This window comes from Carcharhinus amblyrhynchos, chromosome 1 (genome assembly GCF_965287045.1).
Source record: "Carcharhinus amblyrhynchos chromosome 1, sCarAmb.v2.hapA, whole genome shotgun sequence".
In the NCBI taxonomy this organism is placed as follows: domain Eukaryota; kingdom Metazoa; phylum Chordata; class Chondrichthyes; order Carcharhiniformes; family Carcharhinidae; genus Carcharhinus; species Carcharhinus amblyrhynchos.
The window spans coordinates 169,689,664-169,716,874 of NC_137324.1; the positions used below are offsets into that span (position 1 = coordinate 169,689,664).

Sequence of the window (27,211 nt, forward strand, 5' to 3'; positions counted from 1 at the left end):
ACGTCGGTGCGTGCGCGCACCCGTTTTCCCTCTGGCTCGCGCTCCCTCTCTTTCCCCCTCTCTCTTACACACACTCACAACCAGAGGGACGGCGCCGAGCTGCTGAGGCGGCCCGAATCCATGTAACTTATTTATGATTCTATTTTAACCCCACTCCCTCATCATTCTCTCTCTCACCCATCCCCCCGCCCCAGCCCTGCCTCTGGTAATCTGAAGATAAGCGGCGGCGCAATTATGGACAATAAGGCGTTCACCAAGGAGCTGGACGATTGGATCGAGCAGCTGAACGAGTGCAAGCAACTCAACGAGAACCAAGTGCGGACCCTGTGCGAGAAGGTCAGTGGGATGTGGGGGTGGAGGGAAGGGAAACGGACAGGGCCTCTTACCCAGAGCCGCCGACCCCGGCAGTGTGTGTGTGGGACGGCTGTGAGCGGACAGGTCGCGGTTACCCTGCCAGATAGTGTACCTTGGCTAGGGGCTGGCCGGTTCCGGCTGCCAAATAGTGGGATAGCAGCAGCAACGCCGCCCCCCCCCATGGCCACGCCCCCGCCTCGCGGGGTGGGCGACTTCCGGTTTGCCACTGCTTCCGGCCAGAGGGGAAGGGAGACTGATACGCAAAACCACATCTAGCACCATACCTGACTTTTCCATCGCATTCTCTTGCTACGTATAAATCTTCTATGTTTTTCTTAAATCTTTATTAGCCTTTCAGACAGGCTATTCGGCCCATCGAATCCGTGCCAGTTCTCTTGAACAAGCTGGTCAATGCCATTCTGTTCCTCTGCTCATGTCAAAGTCTTGAAGACCTACTTGACTTTCCAATTATGTTTATCTTTTCCTTGGAATCATAGGATAGTGTACTAGAGAAGCGGAGTTCTGTACGAAAGGCCATCCAGAGTCAACGTTGGTTCTATTCTCTCCCCGTAGATACTGTCAGATGTGCTGAAATTTACCAGTATGTTATGTGTTTTCAGATTTCAAAATCCACAATATTTTACTTTCATCTTAGTACAGCAACCGGCCTTTTGAACCATAGTGCTGACTCATTGAGCGATCTATCCCATTGCCCTGAAAAAAATATAGATCTATCTCCTCGTTGTTACTATTTATACTTGCGATGCCCACTAAAATTGAAGCATTCTAAATTATTACTTGCTGCATATATTTCTACTCATTTTGCTTCTGTATCTTTTGGCAAGCGAAATATCTCAATTCAGTCTCCCTTTAACTTTTTGTTCAGAGAAGAATAATTCCAATTTCTCTGCTCTTTTTTGTTAAATGAGTGTACTTTTTCAATCCTAATATTGTTCTGGTAAACGTCCTCTGTACCTTCTCCCAGGCCTTGGCATTCTTAAAGTGTGGTGCCCGGAATTGGACAAAATGCTGGATCTGAAGCTGAACCAGCGACTTAACAGTTTAAAGGTTTACACTAAAACAAAATACTTTAAATGCTGGCATTCTGAAATGAAAATTGGAACCGTTAGTAAAACGGATGTCAGGTGGCATCTCTGGAGAGAAAACAAGAGTTAACTTTTCAGGTTGATGACTTTTGAGCCATAATTTCTTCAAAATAAAGTGCACAATATTTGCTCAATTCTTAGAGAAATATGCTTAACACAAATTGTTGGTATAAAGTCAATTTGTTGATCTAATAATTGATTTACGTTTTGTAGCAAAAAGCTATAATTGAGAATTTTAATTTTGTTATATTTAATATGAATCAATGCCCTTTCATCTTGGGATTGAAATTCTAATAATGGAATGGAATTGTTACATCTTAAAAGCTCAAATTACTCTAGCTTTTCTAGTTTCTATTAAGCTCAATGGATTTTTTTAGAGGTCATTTGCTTCTGAAGCCACTTTTTTTTTGTTTTTAATTTCTTATTTTCTATCCATCGAATCATTCATCCATTCACAGGTGAAAATTCTTTGTAACCATAAACCTGACTATAAGCTACAACTATGAAGAGAGAGATGGAGGACCAAAATGTTAGTTGGATTCTGATGATAATTTGTCAAATATGTGTAGCTTTGTGCTGTAGGTGCACATTAGTGAGGACTAAGTTGTGATATCCCATACCAAATGCTTGACTCCATCCAGTTAATCTGGGCTGGAATCAGATCCAGGGGTGAAAGTTCAGACGTTTTAGCCAGATTGCATATTCTCAAAAACCTGTTGTCCAAGTGCTGTCTGTTAGAAACAGAAGTAGATTTCCCACTTAATAGGAAATGCAAGTATTCACGCAAATGTTGAAGAGAATATGTTTTAACAATGGACAGTAGGATGTTTTTGGGATTCTACTAGATAGTTATTTATGTTGGAAATATTTGCTTTATTCTGTTTGCTTTCCTGGCTATGCACTTATGCAAACCCATCTTCGTACCTTCAATTATAGGCAGCGCAGAGACTAGAGATTAGCCATTTGAATAAGCCTCTGCTCTATTGTTCTGTTTTTATCTTTTAATGCACTGATTCAATAACTTAATGTGCTTTGGTCAAGACACATTGTATTGCTGTTCAGCAATGTGCAAAACTCTCTTCTTACTATGTCAAATGTTTAAAGTATTTTGGTGTTCTGGCTAAACTGTTTACTGCCCATAGCCAAGTCAATGGCAATACAATGATCCAACCCTTTGCAGTACTGTATTAGGAGTTCTGTTGGTGATCTTGTTCTGAAATCCCTATCATCTGAGAAGGCATCAGATGGTACAGTTGTGCTTGATCATAGATGATGAGCAGAAAAATGTATCGTTATCTCTTGGCCTCTGAGATGAGTCTTTTCTTGTTGAAAAATTACAGGTGCAAATTATCACTCCATGGTGTAGTGACATATAGTAATGTCTGTTTTTGGTCTGAGAAAGGACTATACAATTTGAAGTAAAGGGCCTGGTGACGTCACTGCCAGATAGACTTTTTTATGTCACAGATGCTTAATCTTAATCCGTATTTCTGCAGACATTTATTTTGGCGTGTCTTTTCTCACTTATTGTCCCATATTTTGATATTTATCCAAATAATCTGCAGTCTAAAAACGGTTCAAAAGTAGAATTCATGTAGTGGGCACACTAAGTTCTCATTGCACTTGTCAATTATCCAGGATGTGTATTATAGGACTACAGGACATGGTTGCCTGTTTTTGATCTTTAGAGAATATGTTTAGAACCAATATCAGAAGTAACCAGTGAAAAGCCAATATTCATGAAGAAAAAGACTTATTTGTGATCTTTTAGTATGAAAATACTTAATCCATTCAGAAGATTATAACTAACTATAACTTACCAGTTTAGTACCAGAAAAGAAAACTCACTAAGTGCAATGCAACACAGTCTAATAGCATTACATTATATCGGATATTTCTAGATGTTGAAATTTGCTTTGTTGACTGACCTAGATAACTGTTAAGCCAGAAGGCACTGTTTCTTGCTGTGTTCTTGATATGGGGGAGGAGAGAAACTGTATAACCGAATAAAGAATATGAGAAGGGATGATGATACAGGCACTGGAGCAGATCACAATTATTAGTGTCTCCCTGTTTCTTTAACTCCTTACTACAGCTGCTGCTTCAACATGCCACTCAGTAAAATCTAGCTTGAGATTTATACATCCAGCAGAACCATGCTGATTTGAAGAATGTATCAATTTGTGTCAGCACAAAAATTTGAATATTTTGCTTTGAACCTTTTTGATTTGATTATATTTTAGAATTGCTGCATTCCATTCCAAGCAAAAAACAAGTTTAGGCAACTCTAGAGCTTTGCCATCCATAATAATGAGTTGCTGCAAAACCTACAATTTTATCAGTCGTTTTTAAACAGCTATTTAAAGCCGAACACAAAGTGAAGTAGCAATTTTAGATTTGGTAATTACAGGGCTGGTAAGTCATTGCATTGCCAACCACTATGTGGTCCTTTTTATTTGATCCATTCAGGACACAGTTTGAAATCGTCCCTCACTTCTTTCCTGAAACCTGGACAAACAGCCTTTCTTAAAAACAAGTCATGGCCAGCTGGAAGCCTTTAGAGTAACCTGGTTTCGTTAAATTCTGAGTAAAATCAGTTAGCCAAATGGACTGTTAATTTGTTTACACTTCTCAGGAAACATGGTTTGCTTGTGTCATTAATTGACAGAACTGTTCGGTTTATTCTGTGGAGCTGAATGTCTTTTATAGCTGAAAGTTGAGTTCACATGACCCATGAACATCTAGAGTGGAATGTCCTACCTGGCAGGAAGAGCTAGAAAGATGATACTAGGTGGTGACCAACCGTTTTATCTAAAAGCAATGGAAGGTGAACAGGCCATGCAGACTGAATGGTGACCCCCAATTCTGACAGCTGATCCTGAAATATCCTTAAATAAAGTTGTTTATTCTAAAACTGGAATGAATAAACATTTGAGATTTAGCACAGTCTAGTTAAACACTCTTGCCTGGTGCTGTTGCTGTGGTGATACCAGTATTTTTATATTTCAACATGTTATGCAAGCATATGTTCAAAGCAAACTAAGATACTGAATACGTCACTTGAGGCAATGGTAGAATTATAGATTCATGTCATATGTGGTTATATATATCACAAAGACTAGGCTATGTTTTCTACAGAGTTTCTAGTCTTATTTCCTCTTCATCTCTGGTGCGATAGCTTGGTTGGAATGACTCAAAGCCATTTTAACATTTAAGTTGCTTAGGAATGAATCCAGAGTTGTGCATGGAGTTTTGAGAATTAAGGGGGTTGGTGAAAATAGAGGCCAATAGTGCAATATATCTATTTGGCTATACTCAAACTGATCCTCAACTATTTGTAGTTTAATTCATGTTGATAGAGAAGAACCTAAGAAAATGTACTCCCTGTGAAAAATTCTCATTCAATCTGGGATACACTCTGGCTCAGAAGGATGACATCTTGCCTATCCCTAAAAAGTAGTTTCCAAAAATGAGAGCACAGCTTGATGGACCTTTCATAGAATTGGTGAACATTTTGAGGTCTGTAGAATTGTTTGTTTAAAAGTTGGGGGTTAAAATGACGACTTGACTTCCATGCCTCTGGGATAGTAACTGGAAAGGTTGGCCAGCGCTCGGTTCTGATACACTCCAGCGATTCCTGGATAGCTATGTCTGAGGATTTGGGTGAGGGCTGGATCGTAGACTAGACTAAATTCAGAGTTCAAGTGGACTGCCAGTGCTCATTGTATAAGCTCTTACATGAAAAACGATCACCAGCTAGTGGCTAACCTGTGTATCGTGCCCCAAGAAAGTAAGAATTGGATTGTCCAGGAGGGGCTAAAATTATTATTAGGTACATTTACTGTTTCTGTCTTCAGGAGTGGAGGTTGGGGAGTTAGCTATTGGTGTCCTACCCCATCGTTGATTGTTGCCCAGGGTGAGAATGTATTTTCTACATTGTCAATATCTTTTATCATCTTGTATACTTCAATTTGGTCTTTCATTGTTCTAAACTCCAGAAAGTATAGGCCTACATAACATGAGAACAGAAGAAATAGGAGCCGGAGTAGGCCATCTAGCCTTTCGAGCCTGCCCCACCATTCAATAAGATCATGGCTGATCTGTCGTGGCTCAGTTCCACATTCCCGCCCTCTCCCCATAACCCTTAATCCCCTCGCTTATCAAAAACCCATCAACTCGCGTCTTAAAAATATTTAGCGAGGCAGCCTCCACCACTTCAACGGGCAGAGAATTCCAGAGATTCACCACCCTTTGAGTGAAGAAGTTCCTCCTCAACTCCGTTCTAAACCGCCCCCCCTTTATCTTGAGGCTGTGCCCCCTAGTCCCACTGTCCTTTCTGAGCGGGAAGAGTCTCTCCACCTCTATCCTATCCATCCCATTCATCATCTTATACGTCTCAATGAGATCTCCCCTCATTCTTCTAAACTCTAACGAGTACAAGCCTAGTTTATTCAGCCTCTCCTCAGCTCAACCCCCTCAACTCCGGTATCAGCCTAGTAAACCTCCTCTGCACTCCCTCCAAGGCCAAAATATCCTTGCGTAAGTGCGGCGACCAAAACTGCACACAGTACTCCAGCTGCGGCCTCACCAATGCCCTATACAGCTGCAGCAAGACCTCCCTACTTTTATATTCAATCCCCCTCACTATGAAGGCCAGCATCCCATTAGCCTTCCTGACCACCTGCTGCACCTGCAGGCTGGGTTTTTGCAACTCATGCACAAGGACCCCGAGGTCCCTCTGCACCGTCGCCTGCTGCAGTTTTTCGCCACGTAAGTAATAGTCCTTCCTACCAAAGTGGACCACCTCGCACTTGCCAACATTAAATTCCATTTGCCATTTCCTGGCCCATTTGCCCAGCCTATCTAGATCCTTCTGCAGACTCTCCACACCCTCCGTGCAATTTGCCGTTCCACCAATCTTGGTGTCATCAGCAAATTTCGACACCATACACTCGGTTCCCTCCTCCAGATCATCTATATAAATGGTAAATAGCTGAGGCCCCAGCACCGACCCCTGGGGCACTCCACTAGTCACCAACCGCCAATCCGAATAGTCTAAACTGTTAAATCTCAGTCAGAGGTTTTTAAATTAAAAACCATGTAAATTAATGTAATTCGAGGGCCGAGGTTGCAGTTGAGTGGAAGATGATATGAGCAGTAGGATTTTTGATAGTTCAAAGATGTGCATGTTAGATGAATTAGTATCAGGGATCTAGCTCGGGTAAATGCATGGGGTTGTGGGGATGGGGCCAGGGTGGGATTGTGGTTGGTGCAGACTTGATGGGCTGAATGGTCTCCTTTTGCATTGTAGGATTCTGATTCTGTAGCCTTAAGCTTACTAAGGGTGGATAATGGGGAACCTGCTAACAGAACATTAGAATAATCTAAGGTGGTAAATGAGGGTTTTAGCAACAGATGTGGATGATGTTATGGAGGTGGTCTTTGTAACAAAATGGATTTGGGAATGGACACTCAGCCCAAGGACAAACAAGAAGTGTCAGTTACAAACAATTTTGTTAAGCCTATAACATTGTAATCAGTGGTGGGCTAGAATTGGGAGCATGGGTATGAATTTTGTTTGGAACAAAGAACAATGGTTTGGTTTAATTGCTTAGCTGAAGGCTATTGTACCTCATCTGAAATTGGATGTCAGGCAAATACTCTACTGTGCTGTCAATGCTTTATTCAGCTGATCCATTAAGAGTGCAGTGTTCTTAGTTCATGACCTCAAAATGCCTCTGTCCCTGTGAATACCAGCAAGAGGTTACATGTAATCTAAATGCAGTTAATTGATGTCATTCAGGGGCAAATGGCCTCTGTTTGCCTGTATTTTACTCTATGGGTGTAGCACAAAATTTCAGGCCCCGATGCTTCACTGAAATCTGAGTTACATATGGGTAATATAAAGGTCATTATGTTTGTAAATAATAGTAGTGTATTTATGTAGTACAGTGGTTAGGACAATAGCCTTTCAGCTCTGGATGTTGGTTTGAAATCCAATTTTGGATGTTGGGCTGGAATCTCTTTGGTCTGCTAATACCTTGAGTTCAACAATTGTGCTAAGATTGGCATAACTTGGACTCCTTTAGCCCATCGAGTCTTCTCTGCCATCTTGTTCATGACAGCCTTTTAATTCCAGTTCCCTGTCATTTCGGCCTTGAGTGGTGACCTTGGTGTAAATGATAACCAGTATAGAAAACTAACTCCAGGACATTTTAAATTAACTGAGATAGCAGGACTAGGACTAGTTCACTAGTAAACTTCTAATTTAAGACTAATGTAAAGAATATTTTGTAGCTGAATGATCAGCATATGTATTGGATGTACAAAAGAACATTAGTCTGCATTATTTAATAGTTGTACGTTGTCTTTTTATGGATGAGTCAGCTTAGTGCCACTCATCTATATCTGTCTCAAGAAATGAGTTAGAGCACCCATCAGCCTAAACCACCAATCATTGAATCCCTACAATGCAGGTGAAGGCTATTCAATCCATTGTTTCTCCTAGAAGCAATTTCTGTTTTTGAAAATGGGAAAATGCAACCATTTTCCCAAGGCAACACAACAGATGAGAAGTTCACTAGCCAGCCCTTGCATACCTCTTAATTGCACCCTAGCAGAATGCTATCATAAAAGCAGTCATAACATTCTATATTCCCAAATTGTTTTTAAAATCCAGTGCAGGTTTCAGAATGGCTATTTGTTGTCCACTGCTGATTTGAGGCAGTTAAACGGGATTGTAGTTATTTCATCCAGCTAATTTATTGGAAAAATTACAGCATTGAATCATCAAACTATTGTCTTTGTAACTATAGCTTATATTGAATGACAAGATGCTGTTTTTGACGTTGCTACCAGCTGTACTCCTGAGTGCTAAAAAGTGAATGTGCCACCAGTAATTTTTTGTTTTTAAAAAGGCTACTTGTTTACTAGACTTCAAAAAGGGTGAAATATGAGCGTACAAATTAGGAATAGACCACCTAGCTCCTCGAACCTGCTCTGCCATTCAGTAAGATCATGGCTGATCTGATGGTGATCTCAACTCCATATTACCATCTTCCCCCAATAACCTTTCACCCCCTTGCTAGTCATGTGTCCATTTACTTCTTCTTAAAAATATTCAAAGACTCTGTTTACTTGGCCTTTTGAAGGAAGAACCTTTCAAATCTTGTGGCCTTGAGAGAAGAAAATTCTCCTTGTTTCTGTATTAAATGGGCAACCTCTTATTTTTAAACAGTGACCCCTTTAGAATCTCCCACAGGAGGAAACACCCTCTCCACATCCACCCTGTCAAAACCCCTCAGGATCAAAGTCACCCCTTTATTCTCCTAAACTACAGCAGACACAAGCGCTACCTGTCTAACCTTTCTTCATAAGATGATCCTCCATTCTGGAATTAGTCTTGTAAACCTTCACTGAATTGGTAAGGAGACTAATACCTTCCACAGTAACCCAGATGTAGTCTCACCAGTGCCATGTATAATTAAAACATAACCTCTTTTGTATTTAATTCCACTTGCAATAAATGATGGCATCCATACAAATGTTTTGTGACACGTGCAGTAGGACACAGATTCCTCTGCATCGCAGTCATGTAATCTCTCACCATTTAGGTAATAAGGTTTTTTTATTTTTTCTGCCAGAATGAACAATTTTACATTTTCCCACATTGTACTCCATTGCCAGATTTTTGCCCACTCACTCAACCCATCTATACCCCTTTTAGTCTCCTTATGTCCTCTTCACAACTTAATTTCCAATTTACTGTTATGGTATCATCAGCAAATTTAGCAACTTTGGTCCCTTCTTCCAAGTCATTTATATAAACCGAGAAGTTGAGGCCCCAGCACTGATCCCTGTGGCACATAATTTGTTATATCTTGTTGGCCAAAAATGACGCATGAATGGCTATTTTCTGTTTCCTGTCAGCTAGCCAATCTTGTATTCATGTCTATATGTTACTCCCTATACCACAATTTTTTCTGCAATAATCTTTGATATGGAGCACCTTATCAAATACCTTCTGGGAATCTAAGTACAATGCGTCCACTGGTTCCCAAAGAATGACATTTAGTTAGTTTGAGAGTGGGAAATCATGTTTAACTATGTTGACTTTGTCTGATTTAATATTGTTTCTAACATTTTCTCTATGACAGATGTGAAGGTAATTGACCCGTAGTTTCCTGCTTCCTGTCTTACTTTCTGAATGAAGGACTTGTATTTGCTATTTTCTAATCCAGTGGCACCCTCCCCAAATTGAGGAAATTTTGGAAAATTAAAATGAATGCATCAACCATTTCACTATTCACTTCTTTTAAGACCCTAGGCTAAAATCCATCAGCAGCTGAGGACTTGTCAACCCCCAGCTTTAACAATTTACTCAGTACTTGGTGATTTCTAATTTTCTTGAGCTTCTCCCTTCCACAGCTACTTCTGAGATGTTATTGGTATCCTTTAAAATGAAGCCTAATGCAAAATACTTATTCAATTCATTTGCCAACTCTTTATTTCCATTACTAATTACCCAGACTCACTTTCTATGGGACTCATTTTAACTCACTCTAACTTTTTTAAGAAATCTTAGAAACTTTTGCTATCTTTCTATATTTCCAGCTAGATTTCTCCTCTACTCTTTTTTTTCCTCTTTTAGTCATTCATGGCTTTTTTTTTATATTAAGTTTGATACTATCTAACACTTTCAGTTAACCACGGATAGTGGGTTCTCTCTTAGAATTTTTCTTTCTCATTGGAATGTATCTGTGTCCCTCTAAATGCATTGTGTGGTTTTTCTAAGCTGTGATTGGAATAATAAGTTTGTGGTTCTATAAGAAATGCTGGAAGAATTATTTGTTGGTAAAATAATTATCTTTAACATAAGACTTTGACAACTCATAATAAAATTCCTTCTCTCCACTTCCATAGGCTAAAGAAATTCTTACAAAAGAGTCGAATGTACAGGAGGTGCGATGTCCTGTCACAGTGTGTGGTGATGTCCATGGACAGTTTCATGACCTCATGGAACTGTTCAGAATTGGGGGCAAATCTCCAGATACCAATTACCTTTTCATGGGAGATTACGTTGACAGAGGTTATTACTCTGTTGAAACTGTCACACTACTCGTAGCATTAAAGGTATGATATTTCTTTTTCATACTGGAGTAGGTTGACTTATGTTACACATTTTGCACTTGGTGATATTTCCTAGTCAAAGCTTACCTGTCAAAGTCTCTCAGATTTGTGTGAACTGTGAATAAAACGTGCTCAGATTCAGTTTTACCTTGTTCTAACATATAGCTACTGGAAATAAGGCTGAAAATTAATTTATTTTCTTTAAACGCAGGTTCGTTATCGGGAACGTATCACAATATTGCGAGGGAACCATGAAAGCAGACAGATCACACAAGTATATGGGTTTTACGATGAATGCCTAAGGAAATATGGAAATGCCAGTGTTTGGAAGTACTTCACAGATCTGTTCGATTATCTCCCTTTGACAGCCTTAGTGGATGGTCAAGTAAGTAAAATATGATCTCATTTATTTCATGAAGTAGGCTTCCTGTATTCGAAGTCTACTCAATGGTCTGACTTGAGGCTTTTATCATGAGTGCTGTGATTATCTGATGTGTTTTTGTCGTACAGTCAATATCATGTCAAATATAAAAGTCTCTGTCTGCATAATTTCAATGGCATACATTTACAAGGGAGTCTGGAAATCTGCACAAAGGTTAAGTGCTTTCTGTCTTGTTAATTAACCATTGGAGCCAGTTTGGTACACGTGTCTGGTTTACTGGTCTCTTAAAATGCTTCTTAAACATTAAATGCTATATTTTATTCTCAACATTGTTAATAGAATAAATGGTTATTGACTGTTCTGTTGTATCTAGTGACTTAACAATACAAACACGCATACAAACATATGAGATAGGAAGAGGTCATTTGGCCCCTTTGAGTCAGCTCCATCATTCAGCAGGATCATGACTGATCTGACTATTACCTCAGCTTCACATTTCACCTACTCTGGATACCCTTTGACTTGCTCATAACTGTGTAACTAATTCCTAGAAATGGAATTAGTTATGTGAGCAACAGGTAAAGATGCTGTTAACACATATATCTGTACACCATAGAAAAATAGCCTAAAGTCAGGTAGACTGGGTATAGTCAGGCACATTGATAACCCACATTATTGGAACAACTGTGATTTTAGTCACAAACACAGGACATAAAATTCGCTGATGCTGAACAGAGTAATAGTCAGGGACAATAAAGAGACTACCTGTGGTGTAAGAATAACACCAGATATGCTGTGTGCAGTGAGGCACATACACCACATTCTGTAGGAATGTATAAGGTCCAGGTTGTAACAACAAATGGTATGCAAGATGTGTTGTTTCTACAACTGAGCATACTCCCTAAAGGGGAAAAAGGTCGCTGAGATAGTCGGGACAGCAGTGATTAAGTTGGCAAAAGATTGATTACCGCCGATCTGAACTGGACATGTAACAGTGTTAGATAAGACGGATAAGTTTACTAATGCACTCTTGTGATAACAGGAGACATTGTTAGATGGGGAGTAGAGGGGATGGGAACTTGGGGCACCTTGAGCCAATAGGGGAATGACAACACATAGATGGGACAGGGACCACCAATTAGGGGAGAACAACACATTGCAAAGCCATTACAACGCTTGTAGAAAAAGTATAAAAACGTGCTGCAAATCAATGTAAGGTGTGCCTATTTTTTTGGACACCCGGTCTTGCAAGAACGTTAAATAAAATACCTTGCTCCTTCGGAACTTGACTCAACTAAAATTGTTTGACTGTGAGCTGCGTTTCCCACAGTTACACAAATGTTGTAAGCCATTTTATTTACTTTTCATGCAAGTGAATTTGCCTTGGATTTCTTATCATTTTAGATTTGTGTAGAACATTTAACATAATCTCTTCAAGACATTTTTTGTAGAAGCTTAATCAGACAAAAAGGTGTGCAGCCAAAGGAGATACTGGAAAGGATGGATTTTAAGAACTCTACTTTCTGATGAAGAAAGTTGTTGTTTAAGGAGAGAATTCCAGAGCATGGGCCTGGACAGCTGAAGATGTGACCACTAATGTAGAGGTTACACGGGAGACCAGCATCTCTCGAGTGGGGAGGGAAGGGAGCATGGTCATTGGTTGTTCCAGAGCAGGGAAAGCCCATAAAGCCTGCGATCTGAATTTTAAATTAAGGCAATGTAGGTTGCAAGGTGATGGATGAGTCAGCAGGATTTGGTGTTAGCTAGGATATGGACAGCAAAGTCTTTATCTTGCAGAGTTCAAAAATTGGAAGGTGGATAATGAAGCATTGGAATATTTGAATCAAGGTGATTGTTTCAGTAGAATATGAGCAGAAGAAAGATGGAGGTAGATGCCCTAACTGGGAGGCATTTAAACATGGTGTGGTGACAAAGATTTGGGAGGTGACATTGAAGTAGTGGGCAACAAAATAACCAGTGCTGTGTCCTGAGTTGGTGGGTTTATGTGCACAGGTGTATTTAACTAGAGGTTCTCATGAATGTCATCTAGGCATAGAGCTATCCCTGGAGATAGACAGTGCCTAACTCCCTTTTTCATTTTAGTGAATAAATCAGCCCATAAGCTGGACTTTTCCTGGAACTTGCTTACACATGTTTTCTTTTGTGTTCTTATAAGTGCTTTAAATCGAGGAAGGATTTTAAAAAATTAATTTTAAAGACAAGCTGTTGATTTTCAAAATGTATTTCAAACTTTCAACCAGAGTGAATGAAGTGGGTAGAGTTTGGGAGGAGCAATCTATTCCACAATCTTCAAAGGAAATTATGGCTGTGTGTAGTATATTTGTATTTTGAAAGTTTTTATGTTATAGCTTTGGAATTTTTCAGTGTACCCATTTCACATAAATACAATGCTGTGATCACCTATTGATGATTTGGTGTCCACAGATTTTCTGTCTGCATGGTGGCCTCTCTCCATCCATAGATACATTGGATCATATTCGAGCCTTGGATCGTCTACAGGAGGTGCCTCACGAGGTGAGTTCCCTGATGTATGTTCCCTAATGTGCTGTTTGGGTGCATTGATGCTATAGGTTTGCTTTCAAAGTGGCTTTATTTTTGATTTGATTTATTGTTACATGTATCGGGATACAGTTAAGAAGTATTGTTTCTTGTGCACTATACAGACAAAACATTCCATTCATAGGGTGTGTAGGGGAGAAGGGAAGGAGAAAGTGCAGAATATTAGGTTGTAGTCATGGATAGGGTGTAGAGCAAGTCAACTTAATATGTGAAAGATTCATCCAAAAGTCTGATGGTAGCAGGGAGGAAGCTGTTCTTGAGACAGCTGGTATGTGTTCTCAGACTTTTGTATCTTTTTCCTGATGGAAGAAGCTGGAAGTGTGTGTGGGGTCCTTGATTATGCTGGCTGATTTTCCGAGGCAGCAGAAAGTGTAGGCAGACTCCATGGATGGGAGGTTAGTTTGAGTGATTTACTGGGCTAAGTTCACAACGCTTTGTAGTTTCTTGTGGTCTTGGTCAGAGCAGGAGCCATACCAAGCTGTGATACTTCCAGAAAGGAGATTAAAAATTAGTGAGAGTCATAGAGTCGAATTTCTTTAGCCTCCTGAGAAAATAGAGGCATTGATGGGCTTTCTTTGTAGCGTCGTTGCGGACGGACCAGAACTGATTGGTGATCTGAACATGAGAAACTTGAAGCTCTTTGCCATTTTCACTTCATCCCCATCGATGTAGACAGGGGCATGTCCTCCACTACACTTCCTGAAGTCAATTATTATCTCCGTTTTACTGACATTGAGAGAGAGATTGTCAGTGGGGGAAGAAATTGAAACGTCAGATCCCTTTGGGTTGAGGAGTGGTTAATAAATTATTTGCCCTCATTGCTTTTGGCCCAACAGCATCCAGTTGTAATAGATGGCAACATTCACTTTTATAGTCAGTGCAGACAAGAATGCTGCAGAGTGTGTCAGCTGCTGTACAATACTCTATTTCCTTTTGTTCTGTCTGAGAAGGTAAATTTTAAAAGCTTATATTTGTTTCACTTTCAGCGGTTAAGTGAATTAAACAGTGTTCAGTTTTTCTGCTATTTAAAGTCCTGTGAGCTATTTGTTTGGATGAATTTCCAGTTCTCGTCATAACTTTGACATTAGTTGACAACCTCGAGACCTGTGACTTCTTAACGAAAACAAGCCAATTTTCCTTACCTTTTCTCATAATGTAATTTCCTGGTATTTAGATCATTCTTGTAACTTGCCTCTACACTTTCAAAGGCAATCATCTTCTTCCTTGGAAGTTTGGCCAATATTTTGCCCAGCAGCACCAAGACTGCTTTTTTTTTGATGTAAAAATAACTAGGTACTTTATTGACCTTGTTTTGATACAGGTAAGCATAGAGATAAGTGCATTAATGCCTACACTATCTTTGACACGTTCACCATAATTCTTGACGAGTAAACTGCAACTATTTCATGTTTGATTCCTTGTTGTGATTACCTAAATTTATTTGTATTGAATTATGTCTGCATTTATGAGCTCAGTCATCTTAAAAAAAAGTTGGATTGCAATGTCCAAACATATAAATTAGGAGCTGGAGTGGCCATTTGGTCCCTCAAGCCTGCTCTGCCATTTGATAAGAATATGATTGCTGATCTGATTATGGCCTCTTTCCTGACAATTGTTTTGGCTCCCTTATCAATAAAGAATCAATTTAACTCAGATTGAAAAATATTCAATGACCCTACCTCCATGGCTGTCTGGAGAGGAGAATTCCACAGAATAACAACCCTCTGAATGAACAAGTTCTCTGTCTTCATCTTAAGTGAGAGACCCTTTATTTTTTAAACTGTCCTCTTGTCTAGCCTCTCTCATAAGGGGGAACATCCTTTCAGCACCCACCCAATAAAATCACCTCTTGTTCTTCTAAATCCCAGTAAATATGGGCCCAACCTGTCCCATCTTTACTCATAAGAAAATCCTTGCTTCCTCAGAATCAGTCAAGTGAATCTTCTCTGAACTGCTAATGCAGTTGTATCCTTTCTTGTGAAAGGAGACCAAAACTGTTCAGTACTCCACATGTGATCTCACCAACTCCCTGTATAGCTGTAACAAAATTTCCCACCTTTAATATTCCAACCCCCTTACAATAAACAGCAATCCACTTATCTTAATTACTTTCTGTGCCTGCATACTAACTTTTTGTGATTCATGTACCAAAACACCCTATTCCCTCTATACCTGTGAAGCATTTGCAACAAGCTTAAGCCAGAGGTGCCGAGTGGATGATCCATCTCAACCTTATCAGGAAATCTTCAGCCAATTCAATTGGTGATAAACAGTGGAAGGCACACGATACTGTAAAGGCTATGGGCCCTAACAATATTCCATCAATAGTACTGAAGACTTGTGCTCTTGAGGTTGCCACACCCCTAGTCAAGCTGTTCCAGTTGAGCTACTACACTGGCATTTACCTGGCAATGTGGAAAATTGTCCAGGTATGATCTGAACACACAAAGCAGGACAAATCCAACTCGGCCAATTCCTGCCTCATTAGTCCATTCTCGATCGTCAGTTAAGTGTTGGGAGGAGTCAGCTACAATTCTATTAAGCAGTATTTGCAGAGCAATAACCTGCTCAGTGACACTCAGCTTCTGACCTCATTACAGCCTTGGTTCAAACATGGGCAAATGAGCTCAACTCTAGAGGTGAGGCAAGAGTGACTGCCCTTGATATCAAGGCAGTATTTGACTGCATGTGACATCAAGGAGCTCTAGAAAAACTGGTGTCAGTGGGAATCAGTGAAAACTCTCCACTTGTTGAGAGTCATATCTAGCACAAAGGAAGATGGTTGTGGTTGTTGGAGGTTAATCATCTCAGTTCCAGGACATCAGTGACCTTCCTTTCATTATAAGGTCAGAAGCGGGGATGTTTGCTGATTGTTCATCATTTGCAATTCCAAAGATTTTGAAGCAGTCCATGTCCAAATGCAACAAGGCTTGGACGTTACCCAGGCATGAGCAGAGAAGTGGCAAATAACACTTGTATCATACGAGGGAATCTAACCATCGCACCTTGACATTCGATGGCATTACTATTGTTGAATCCCCACTATCAACGTCCTGGGGATTACTATTGGTCAGAAACTGAACTGGACTAGCCATATAAATACTGTGGCTTCCAGAGAAGGTCAGAGGCTAGGAATCCTGTGGCAAGTAACTCACCTCCTGACCACATTCCCCTTGCCTGGATGAGTAAAGCTCCAACAACACTGAAGAAGCTTGACAGCATCCAGGACAATGCAACCGCTTGATTAGCATTCCCTCCATCACTGACGCACAGTGGCAGCAGTGCATACCATCTATAAGAACTCACCATGACTCGTCAGCGAGCACTTTCCAAATCTACAACCACCACCATCTTAAAAAGACAAGGGCAGCAGACACATGGAAGATCACTATCTGCAAGTTCTCCTCCAAGCCACACTATACAGACTTGGAATTATATTGCTGTTCCTTTGCTGTCAGTGGGTCAAACTTCTGGACCTCCCTTCCCAATAGCATTGTGGGTGTACCTGGACCAGATGCATTGCAGCAGTTTAAGAAGGCAGCTCATCACCACCACCTTGAGAGCAATTAGGGATAGGTAATAAATGTTGACCTCGCTAGCAACACCCACATGCCACAAATGAATATTGTTTTAAACGCTCGTAATTCTGCAGTGTTCTCCACTGAAATAATGTACTGCTTTCCTATTCTTCCAAAGTAGGCAAGTGCACATTGCCCCACACCCCATTTGCCAATTTTTTTTGTCCATTCACTTAACCTATCTAAAATCTTTTGTGGACACTCTATCCTCCTCAACTTATTTTCCTGCCTACTTTAGTGCTATCAGCAAATTTAGCAACTATACCTTTGGTTCATTCATCCAAGTCATTGATTGTAAATAGGTCAGGCCCCAGCACTGATCCTGTGGCACACCACTTGTCATATCTTACCCACCTGTTTTTTTTTATTTAACAAGCCTTATTAACCTTCATCAAACACCTTTTGGAAATCCATGTATACTACATCTACAGGTTGTCCTTGACCTGTGTTATTTCATCAAATAACTATCAAGTTACTGAAACATGATTTCCCTTTTGCAAACCTGACCTGAATGTCCTGCTAGGTTCAACATTCGATTCTAGCGTTAAACAGGTATTAGGTTCACTTTGCTTTTATTCTTGTATTTGCTGGCTAGGCCAGTATTCATACTGCTCTTCCCTAATTCTTCTTGAGAAGGTGTGGTGAGCTGCATTCTCAAACTCTTGCAGTCCATATGGTGTAAGTATATCCACAGAATGGACTCCCTCTCTAACCAAAGTCTACTATTTAGAAAAGGTGGCTCTCATCTCTTTAGTAGTGCTGGTACTTCTGTTCCTAATGTTTTTGCTAAGTTTTTGTTTTGTTTTTAACTTTTCATTATATTCCATTCCTCTCTCCTTTCCTGAAAGCATTGACTCATGTTATCATGAACTTGTGTATGTACTGTGCAATACTTCCCCAAATGGCCATTATACACGTGATTGATCTAGCTTTTCACTGTAACACCACACCAGCCAAAGCAGGTAACTTGTGTTCAATGTCCATGTATGATGCCCATATTCTTCCAGCGGCTTATTGTATAGATGTCACTAGATGTAAGAGTGGCAGTCTCACTAACTCGAGAGACAATATGAGGATCGCTACCTGATGCCTTTACCAACTGAGCAGTCAAAGAACTTTAAAATTAATTGTTTTCAGTTTGTCATCGGCGATGTGAAAATTGTTTTGAGTGTTTTACGTGAAATGTAATCTGTCTTGCATTTAACTTCAGCTGCATTTAACTTTATCTTACTTACTGTTTAAAGATACAGGCTTAAAATTTAGTTTATTAGCAGCTTGCTCAGTGAAGAACAAATATGTGTATTGTGATAAGGATTTGATTTATTATTGTTTAATGTATTAGTATACAATGAAAAATATTGTTGCATGCTATATAAACAAAGCATACCATTTATAGAGATGGAAACGAGAGAGTGCAGAATGTAGTAGTACAGCCGTAGCTGGGGTGTAGAGAAAGATCAACTTAACTAATGTAAGGTAGGTGCATTCAAAAGTCTGACAGCTCCAGGGAAGAAACTGTTGAGTCGGTTGGTACGTGACTTCAGACTTTTGTATCTTTCTCCCAACGGGAAAAGGTGGAAGAATGTCCAGAGTGCATGGGATCCCTAATTATGCTGGCTACTTTGAGGCAGCAGGAAATGTAGACAGAGTCAATGGATGGGAGATGGGAGGTTGGTTTGCGTGATGGATTGGGCTACATTCATGACCTTTTGTAGTTTCTTGCAGTCTTGGGCAGAGCAGGAGCCATACCAAGCTGTGATAAAGCCAGAAAGAATGCTTTCTATGGTGCATCTGTAAAAGTTGGTGAGAGTTGCAGCTGACTTTGCCACATTTCCTTAGTCTTCTGAGAAAGTAGAGGTGTTGATGGGCTTTTTAAACTACGGTGTCTGCATGGAGGGGCCAGGGTATCTTGGTGATGTGGACACCTACATGTATTGTGTTCAAGAATTTATTAAGACTATAGCTGTATGAATCCTGTAACTTTCTGTTCAATCAGGGTCCAATGTGTGATCTGTTGTGGTCAGATCCTGATGATCGTGGCGGTTGGGGGATTTCTCCACGAGGTGCTGGCTACACATTTGGACAAGATATTTCTGAAACATTTAACCATGCAAATGGACTCACTCTGGTGTCTCGAGCTCATCAGCTTGTAATGGAGGTAAGGGAAAATATATTTAAACTACAATTGCACCCATTTAAATAGGGTATGTAATGACTCAATCTGTAGCTCCAAGACTTAAGTAGGTTAATGTTATGTTTATACAGTTTTCCCCTCCAACCTCTGGTTTGAAAAATGCTTTCCAGGACAGGACTATTTCAGTTTGGCCTAACACAGTTTCTAAAACTGTGTAAAGTGGAAACTGATAATTGCCCTGGTAATTTAACTATAGCTAATCTAGCTTTATATCAAAACTGAAATTATTGGAATTGTGTCAACGAGGGGCTTCATAGCGAGGGGGATTGAATATAAAAATAGGGAGGTCTTGCTGCAGCTGTATAGGGCATTGGTGAGGCCGCAGCTGGAGTACTGTGTGCAGTTTTGGGCGCCGCACCTGCGCAAGGATATTTTGGCCCTGGAGGGAGTGCAGAGGAGGTTTACTAGGCTGATACCGGAGTTGAGGGGATTGAGCTATGAGGAGAGGCTGAATAAACTAGGCTTGTACTCGTTAGAGTTTAGAAGAATGAGGGGAGATCTCATTGAGACGTATAAGATGATGAATGGGATGGATAGGATAGAGGTGGAGAGACTCTTCCCGCTCAGAAAGGATAGTAGGACTAGGGGGCACAGCCTCAAGATAAGGGGGAAGCGGTTTAGAACGGAGTTGAGGAGGAACTTCTTCACTCAAAGGGTGGTGAATCTTTGGAATTCTCTGCCCGTTGAAGTGGTGGAGGCTGCCTCGCTAAATATTTTTAAGAAGCGGGTTGATGGGTTCTTGATAAGAGAGGGGATTAAGGGTTATGGGGAGAGGGCGGGAATGTGGAACTGAGCCACGACAGATCAGCCATGATCTTATTGAATGGCGGGGCAGGCTCGAAGGGCTAGATGGCCTACTCCTCCTATTTCTTATGTTCTTATGTTCTTATGCATCAAACCATTATTTTTAAAAACAGCACAGTTATATTTGGCTGATAAAGATAAGTATGTTCAATAGTTTCCTTTTTATCCTGGCCTTCCGAATGTTATGATTTAGAATTAACTTGTGTTTATCTACTACTTATGTGAGCTCACAATAGATACATAGTTCTGTACAAGCTGCTGAAAAATCATTAAAGCAGAAAAAATAACTTGATGGTGTGGTCATATCACCAACCAGAGAGCCCATGATGTATAAAATTACAACCACCTGTATGCTAAAGTTTATGGATTCTGTATAACATGTAATCATCCCCATGTCAGTCTGGGTTTCCTGTGGTTTCCTCCCACAATCTAAAGATGTGTGGGTTAGGTTGATCGGCCATGGTAAATTGTCCTTTAGTGTCAAGGGGACTAGCGGGGTAAATGCATGGGTTTATGGGGATAGGACCTGGGTGAGATTGTGGTTGTTGCAGACTCGATGGCCCAAGTGGCCTCCTGCACTGTAGGGGTTCTATCATCCCTTAATCCAGACTGCCCATGAAATGCAAGAATATGAAGATGTACATTTTTAAAAAGTTAAAATAGTTGGTGGTTTCAATAGTCCTAACTCAGGATTAGATTAAGTTAATTTGGTTAGTATTGATTTTGGGCAGATGATAATGATCTTTGTAGAGACTGGTAATTTTAAAAAACAAATACCAATTCCCAGTTCTTAACTGAATAAGGCCACCTAACAAAGGAAAAGGAAGCATCTTTTACTGATTAAAAACAAGTGCTATTAACTTAATACATATTCTGTAAGAAATTATACTTGAAACCAAAATTCCAAACAGAACTCTCTCCGTCCTACTTTTAATTTCAACTGAAAATCCCTTTCAATGTTGCAGTTTCTTGAGTGTATTCAGATCTTCTTGAATCCAACTCATGTATGTCTCCGCTCCCAAGAATTTACTGTGGGTTTTTCCTCCTGTTTCCAGTTATCTTCTGAAGTGAGGGGTCCTTTGTGGATTCTGTCACTATTGTTCAGCTAGGTGAATCCTCCAGCCCTACTTTGACACTGCACAAATCTGAATTTCCCCAATCTGAGCATGGGGCTCACTGGCATTCTTGCATAGTGACTCCAAATCAGAAACATCCTTGGTTACTGATGGCCCTCTGCCCCTTGTTCTGTCAATTGCTACATCCTCAAAACAACAATAAAACTTCCTAACCCCTACAGCCTATTTCCATAGTAAGCGACACAGCCCTCTGTTCCCGGGTAGAAATGGAAATTATCTTTAAATATTTCCTTTGATATGAAACATATAAAAGGATACTTGAAAACCTTCCTTTGTTCAGCAGGTGCTTTCAAATCTATTTCTGATCTGGGGAAATTACATTAATGTTTTAAATCTCTTGGTTTGCACCTTAACTTCAAACTTTTCCCTAAAATATCTACGCATAGCCTGTGCCCTCAAAGGATATTCCACCAGAGAGGCCATTATAGTCCAAGGTGTGAACGTCCCTCTGTACCATATCTGTTCATAAGGTATATAGGAGCTGAATTAGGCTGTTTGGCCCATCCAGTCTGCTACACCACTTGATCATAGCTGATATGCTCTTCATCCTCAGTTTGCTGCCTTTTCCCCGCAACCCTTTAACCTATCACCAATTAAAAATCTCTTAACTTCCCCTTAAATTTACTCACTGTCCCAACATCCACCGCACTTTGAGATAGCGAATTCCACAGATGCATAGATAGAATGCCCCACAAGAAGAAGCACGTGCTCCACGTCTACTTTATCCCTACCTTTTATCATCTTGGATACCTCAATTTGATTTCCCCTCATTCTTCTAAATTTCAGAGAGTATAGGCCTAAACTGTTCAATCTCTCTTCATACGACAAACCCCTCATTTCCAGAATCAATTTGGTGAACCTCCTCTGAACTGCCTCCAATGTCTCTACATCCTTTGTCAAATAAGGAGACCAAAATGGTGCACAATACCCCAGGTGCGGTCTGACCAACACAATAAACCTTCCCTTTTGATCTGTAACTCCAGGCCTATTTGATTAACCATCCAGTCCAAGGTTTTTACCCTACATTTAAACATGACAATTTCCAAAGTAAAAAGTAATCCTATAATGTATTGTAACACAGGAAATGACTTCTTTCATTAGACAACAGAACCAGATGGCATTATTGAATCATATGGATTCTTCATGGACTGTATAACCTGTGTTGATACTGTTGATCAATTGTCAAATCTAAATGTGAACTTGTTCAATGATTTAAACATGGAGTAAAGCAGTTGAGTTTTAGGAGAGAAAAATATGCTTTCTTTAGATTTTTTTTAAAGGTCTTTTAATAAACTCCTTTCTTGTGCTAGGTGCATAATGCAAAACATTGGTTAAGACCCAGAAATCCATCTATGTACTGCTATTATAGTGCCTATGTATGGGAAAAGTAAGCTGCATCTGTCCGGTAATAGCAAACTGTTTTCAATATAGGGAGCTCCTTCTTCTAACCATGAGGCAATTACAAATGTTCTCAAATGCATTTAGATAAATTAGATGGCTTATTTAGGTTCAGTACCATTTAAAACTGGTATCCTATCTGAAACTGGTATTTTATGGAAAGTTAGCCAAATCGTTGTGAAAAAAATCTTAGAGTCCCTCTATCATACTTTTATGTACATAACCTAGTTTGGTAAACATACAAAGAGTTATCATGGGACTCTTAAGGATCTGCTTAACTCCCAATATTGTAACTGAAGAGCTTTGGTGAGATAGTGCTTAATGGGGGATATTATTGCATCAATTTCTATGAAGAGTAATGATCTTATTTTGCAAGATGTTTTAAGATCTTCCAATTGTCTGATCCCAGGGATACAACTGGTGCCATGATCGAAATGTGGTAACGATATTCAGTGCTCCAAATTATTGTTATCGCTGTGGTAACCAAGCTGCTATAATGGAGCTAGATGACACACTGAAGTATTCCTTGTAAGTATAATAGAATGCAAGTTTATGATTTGCTATTTCAAACAGCAATCACGTTTTTGTATAGAACTTGTCCAGTTTCAACTAAAGGCTAAAAATTGTTTGTGTTGAAGGTGGGAAATTTAAGTTCTCTTTTAGCGCTAGATTTAACATGTTGATAGGATAAAAGAAATCCCACTTTTCTACCTGATAACTGGAACAACCCCATGAGCTGTGTAGATAGTGCAAAATATCAAGTAAAGATGGGCACAGTGGTCCAAGAATGTGGCCCAGTCATGGGAAAGTAACTTCTTCAGTGTGATACAGGTTCAAAATGTTCAGGTCAATACCAGACAAGCTCAGGGCTTAACCTGAGGGGGAGGGACAGAATGTATTGTATCATCTTTTAGTTCTGTGAACATAAGAACATAAGAAATAGGAGCAGGAGTAGGCCAACTAGCCCTTCGAGCCTGCCCCGCCATTCAATAAGATCATGGCTGATCTGTCGTGGCTCAGTTCCACATTCCCGCCCTGTCCCCATAACCCTTAATTCCCTCTCTTATCAAAAACCCATCAATCAGCGTCTTAAAAATATTTAGCGAGGTAGCCTCCACCACTTCAACGGGCAGAGAATTCCAGAGATTCACCACCCTTTGAGTGAAGAAGTTCCTCCTCAACTCCGTTCTAAACCGCCCCCCCTTTATCTTGAGGCTGTGCCCCCTAGTCCTACTATCCTTTCTGAGCGGGAAGAGTCTCTCCACCTCTATCCTATCCATCCCATTCATCATCTTATACGTCTCAATGAGATCTCCCCTCATTCTTCTAAACTCTAACGAGTACAAGCCTAATTTATTCAGCCTCTCCTCATAGCTCAACCCCCTCAACTCCGGCATCAGCCTAGTAAACCTCCTCTGCACTCCCTCCAAGGCCAAAATATCCTTGCGTAAGTACGGCACCCAAAACTGCACACAGTACTCCAGCTGCAGCCTCACCAATTCCCTATACAGCCGCAGCAAGACCTCCCTACTTTTATATTCAATCCCCCTCGTGATGAAGGCCAGCATCCCATTCACCTTCCTGACCACCTGCTGCACCTGCAAGCTGGGTTTTTGCGACTCATGCACAAGGACCCCGAGGTCCCTCTGCACCGTCGCCTGCTGCAGTTTTTCTCCACGTAAGTAATAATCCTTCCTACCATTCTTCCTACCAAAGTGGACCACCTCGCACTTGCCAACATTAAATTCCATTTGCCATTTCCTGGCCCATTCGCCCAGCCTATCTAGATCCTTCTGTAGACTCTCACCACCCTCCGCACAATTTGCCTTTCCACCAATTTTGGTGTCATCAGCAAATTTCGACACCCTACACTCGGTTCCCTCCTCCAGATCATCTATATAAATGGTAAATAGCTGAGGCCCCAGCACCGACCCCTGGGGCACTCCACTAGTCACCATCCGCCAATCCGAATAGCACCCATTGACCCCCACTCTCTGCCTCCTATTTGACAACCAGTCCTCTATCCGTGCTAACACCCTACCCCCAACTCCATGCCCCCTGACCTTCTGCAATAACCTCTTGTGAGGTACCTTGTCAAATGCCTTCTGAAAATCAAGAAAGACCACATCCACCGGCTCTCCTCTATCCACTGCCCTAGACACATCCTCATAGAACTCCAATAAATTTGTCAGACACGACTTCCCTTTAACGAAATCGTGCTGCGTCTGCTCTATCAAGCAGTTCCCCTCAAGATGCCTCGCTATTTCCACTAAGCAAGTAATGACAGAGTAATTTAAAAGGAATGTTGAAGTAATTTGCCTCTTGTGCTTTTGACTAGAGAGCCTGTAGTGAAATGATGTGCATAAATGCTGAATACAAATCTTTCCTTCCCTCTTTCCCACCCCCCACCCCTCTCTCTCTCTTCCATCACTTTTCTACTCTCCAAAAGATTCATTAATCCAATGCTAACCATTTTTTAACAAAGTCCTGATGGCTGACTTCCTCTAGATTGCAGTTCCCCAGATGTTGGTTGCTTGCTGTACCTTGCCCAAGAGTTTGTTAGAGTGCTCTGGCTAATCTCTGACTACTGAAGCCAAATGGTTCATCCATCCTGCTGTTCCAGCACAAATCAGCAACTTGGTACTTTTTAGATCAGATGACCAGTCTGTGTCTTCATTTCTTTAATGGCAATTTTTGAATAACTCTACTATTTCAAATGTTTGTCTTTGTCTCATGACTTGAAATCTTGTGAAGTGAATTCCACCCATTGGCCTAATTTAGGGCTAACGACACTTGCAGTTTGTAAATATTAAATCTTATTTGATAATGAGTCATAGTGGTATAGCATTGAAAAAGGTCCTTTGGCCCATTGTGTCTGTGCTGATCAAAGACAAGCTACACAACTATTGTAATCCCATTTACCAGCGCTTGACCCAATAAAGGTTCTTGGAACCTTAATTAATAACACATTATAATTTCATAATTAAATTAAAGTGCTCTGACTGACTTCTCTATCCTCATACTTAAAATTTCTTGAAGCTGCTGAGCTTCTGACCAGAAGGTCTAGTCTATAGGGTGCTGTTGTGCTCAGAAGTGAAATAATTAATAGTGTCTTTACTAATTCCCAGCTATTTAAACCTCAATGTTTTAACATAGTTAGGATTGACTTCTAGAATGTTGCTACAACATGATATATAACTTAAACTAGACCACTTGGTTGTTTGATTTTCTTTTCAGTACACCACCTTTCTTGCTGGCCCTGAAATATTTTAGAAATCCTCCTTGTTTTATTAACATCATATATTTGTGACTTTAGTTATAGAATTGCTTTCTTTTCTTGTAAAATGATCTTCTTTTTATTATTTTGGGAAGTTGAATGTTGCAGATTGACCCAAGTCAGGACTTCATTGCAGAACTTTCTTGACTGGAGAATTGAATGTAAAATAGTCGTCTAATTTTCAACTTGTATTGAAACTAATGAGTGAAGCATGTGCAACATTAAGTAACTTTTCAGGACCGGCAAAAGCATGTTAGAACAGAAGCAGATGTTTGCTGATGTGGCTTTTTTTAAGTGGCTCCATCATCATTATTATTATTAGTAGTATGCCCTGTATGATAGTAAATTTGTACCTTGATGTCTTTTTGGTGTTTTTTTGTTCATGTATTAAGTGCAACTCCTTTTCCCCCCCCTCAGCCTTCAGTTTGATCCAGCACCTCGCCGTGGGGAGCCTCATGTCACTCGCCGTACTCCAGACTATTTCCTGTAAAGAGTTCTTAATTGTACACTACAACCACGCCAGCAGGTCAACTGCTACAGAAAAAGCAACAATAATTTAAATGTTTTTCTAAAATTACTTCTGTCACAACTTAATAGCATTAACATGGACCAAATGTGCCATACTGAAGGCAGTCCTATGGCTGGAGCATTGAGCACAATTTAATAGTGATTATTATCATTGTTTTGTTTCAATATGGAAAATATGGTATTCAATCCGAACAGTCAGATTTTGCCTGCTGTTATTTGTCATTTTATTTTGCCCAGAGACTGTGAAATATTGATGTACAAATACTATAATAAACAGGTCCAAATGCAACAGTCATTACATTTTTAGTTAATGTTTTAACAGGCATGTATTCCTTTCCAGTCCTTTTGTTTCATTTTCAGTAAGAGGCACTCAACACCTGATCTGAATGTATGCTATGAACAATTGAAGGGGACTCGCAACGCCCCTTCTGGAGTGTTCAAGAAAATGTCCCTTTTCAATGTTTGAATCACTGTTCTGTGTTACTGTACTTTTTTCTGTATATATTTGACATAAAAGTGCTTGCAACTTAACTTGGTGTATTTGAACAATAAACTACTTCAAATAATCAGTCACTGGGTTTCCATAAGATAATTTAGGTAATTAAATGAAAAGTTGTAGTTTATCTCCAATTGAACTTAAATCACAGTTGTTATGAGCAAATATGCGCAAACATTTTGAAGTCTTGTTTAATTTTTTCACTTAGATTTTCTTCTTCCTCTAATAAAATACAAAACTTGAACCTTG

At 40.1% G+C, this 27,211-nt stretch overlaps 1 protein-coding gene across 1 annotated transcript; it reads left to right on the plus strand.

The window, feature by feature from the left end:
- Positions 1-27,211, plus strand: ppp2cb (protein phosphatase 2, catalytic subunit, beta isozyme). The gene is made up of 7 exons (XM_080195183.1): positions 1-336; positions 10,383-10,592; positions 10,801-10,974; positions 13,417-13,506; positions 19,126-19,287; positions 23,071-23,189; positions 26,356-27,211. The coding sequence occupies exons 1-7, from the start codon at positions 235-237 to the stop codon at positions 26,426-26,428; spliced, it is 930 nt and encodes a 309-aa protein (XP_080051309.1). The 5' UTR covers positions 1-234; the 3' UTR covers positions 26,429-27,211.

Bases quoted from the DNA above. Each gene is read 5' to 3' on its own strand.
- ppp2cb (XM_080195183.1), top strand. From the start codon at position 235: ATGGACAATAAGGCGTTCACCAAGGAGCTGGACGATTGGATCGAGCAG. The intron at 10,975-13,416 runs GTAAGTAAAATA...TGGTGTCCACAG, and splicing joins CAGCCTTAGTGGATGGTCAA to ATTTTCTGTCTGCATGGTGG. The intron at 19,288-23,070 runs GTAAGGGAAAAT...GTCTGATCCCAG, and splicing joins CTCATCAGCTTGTAATGGAG to GGATACAACTGGTGCCATGA.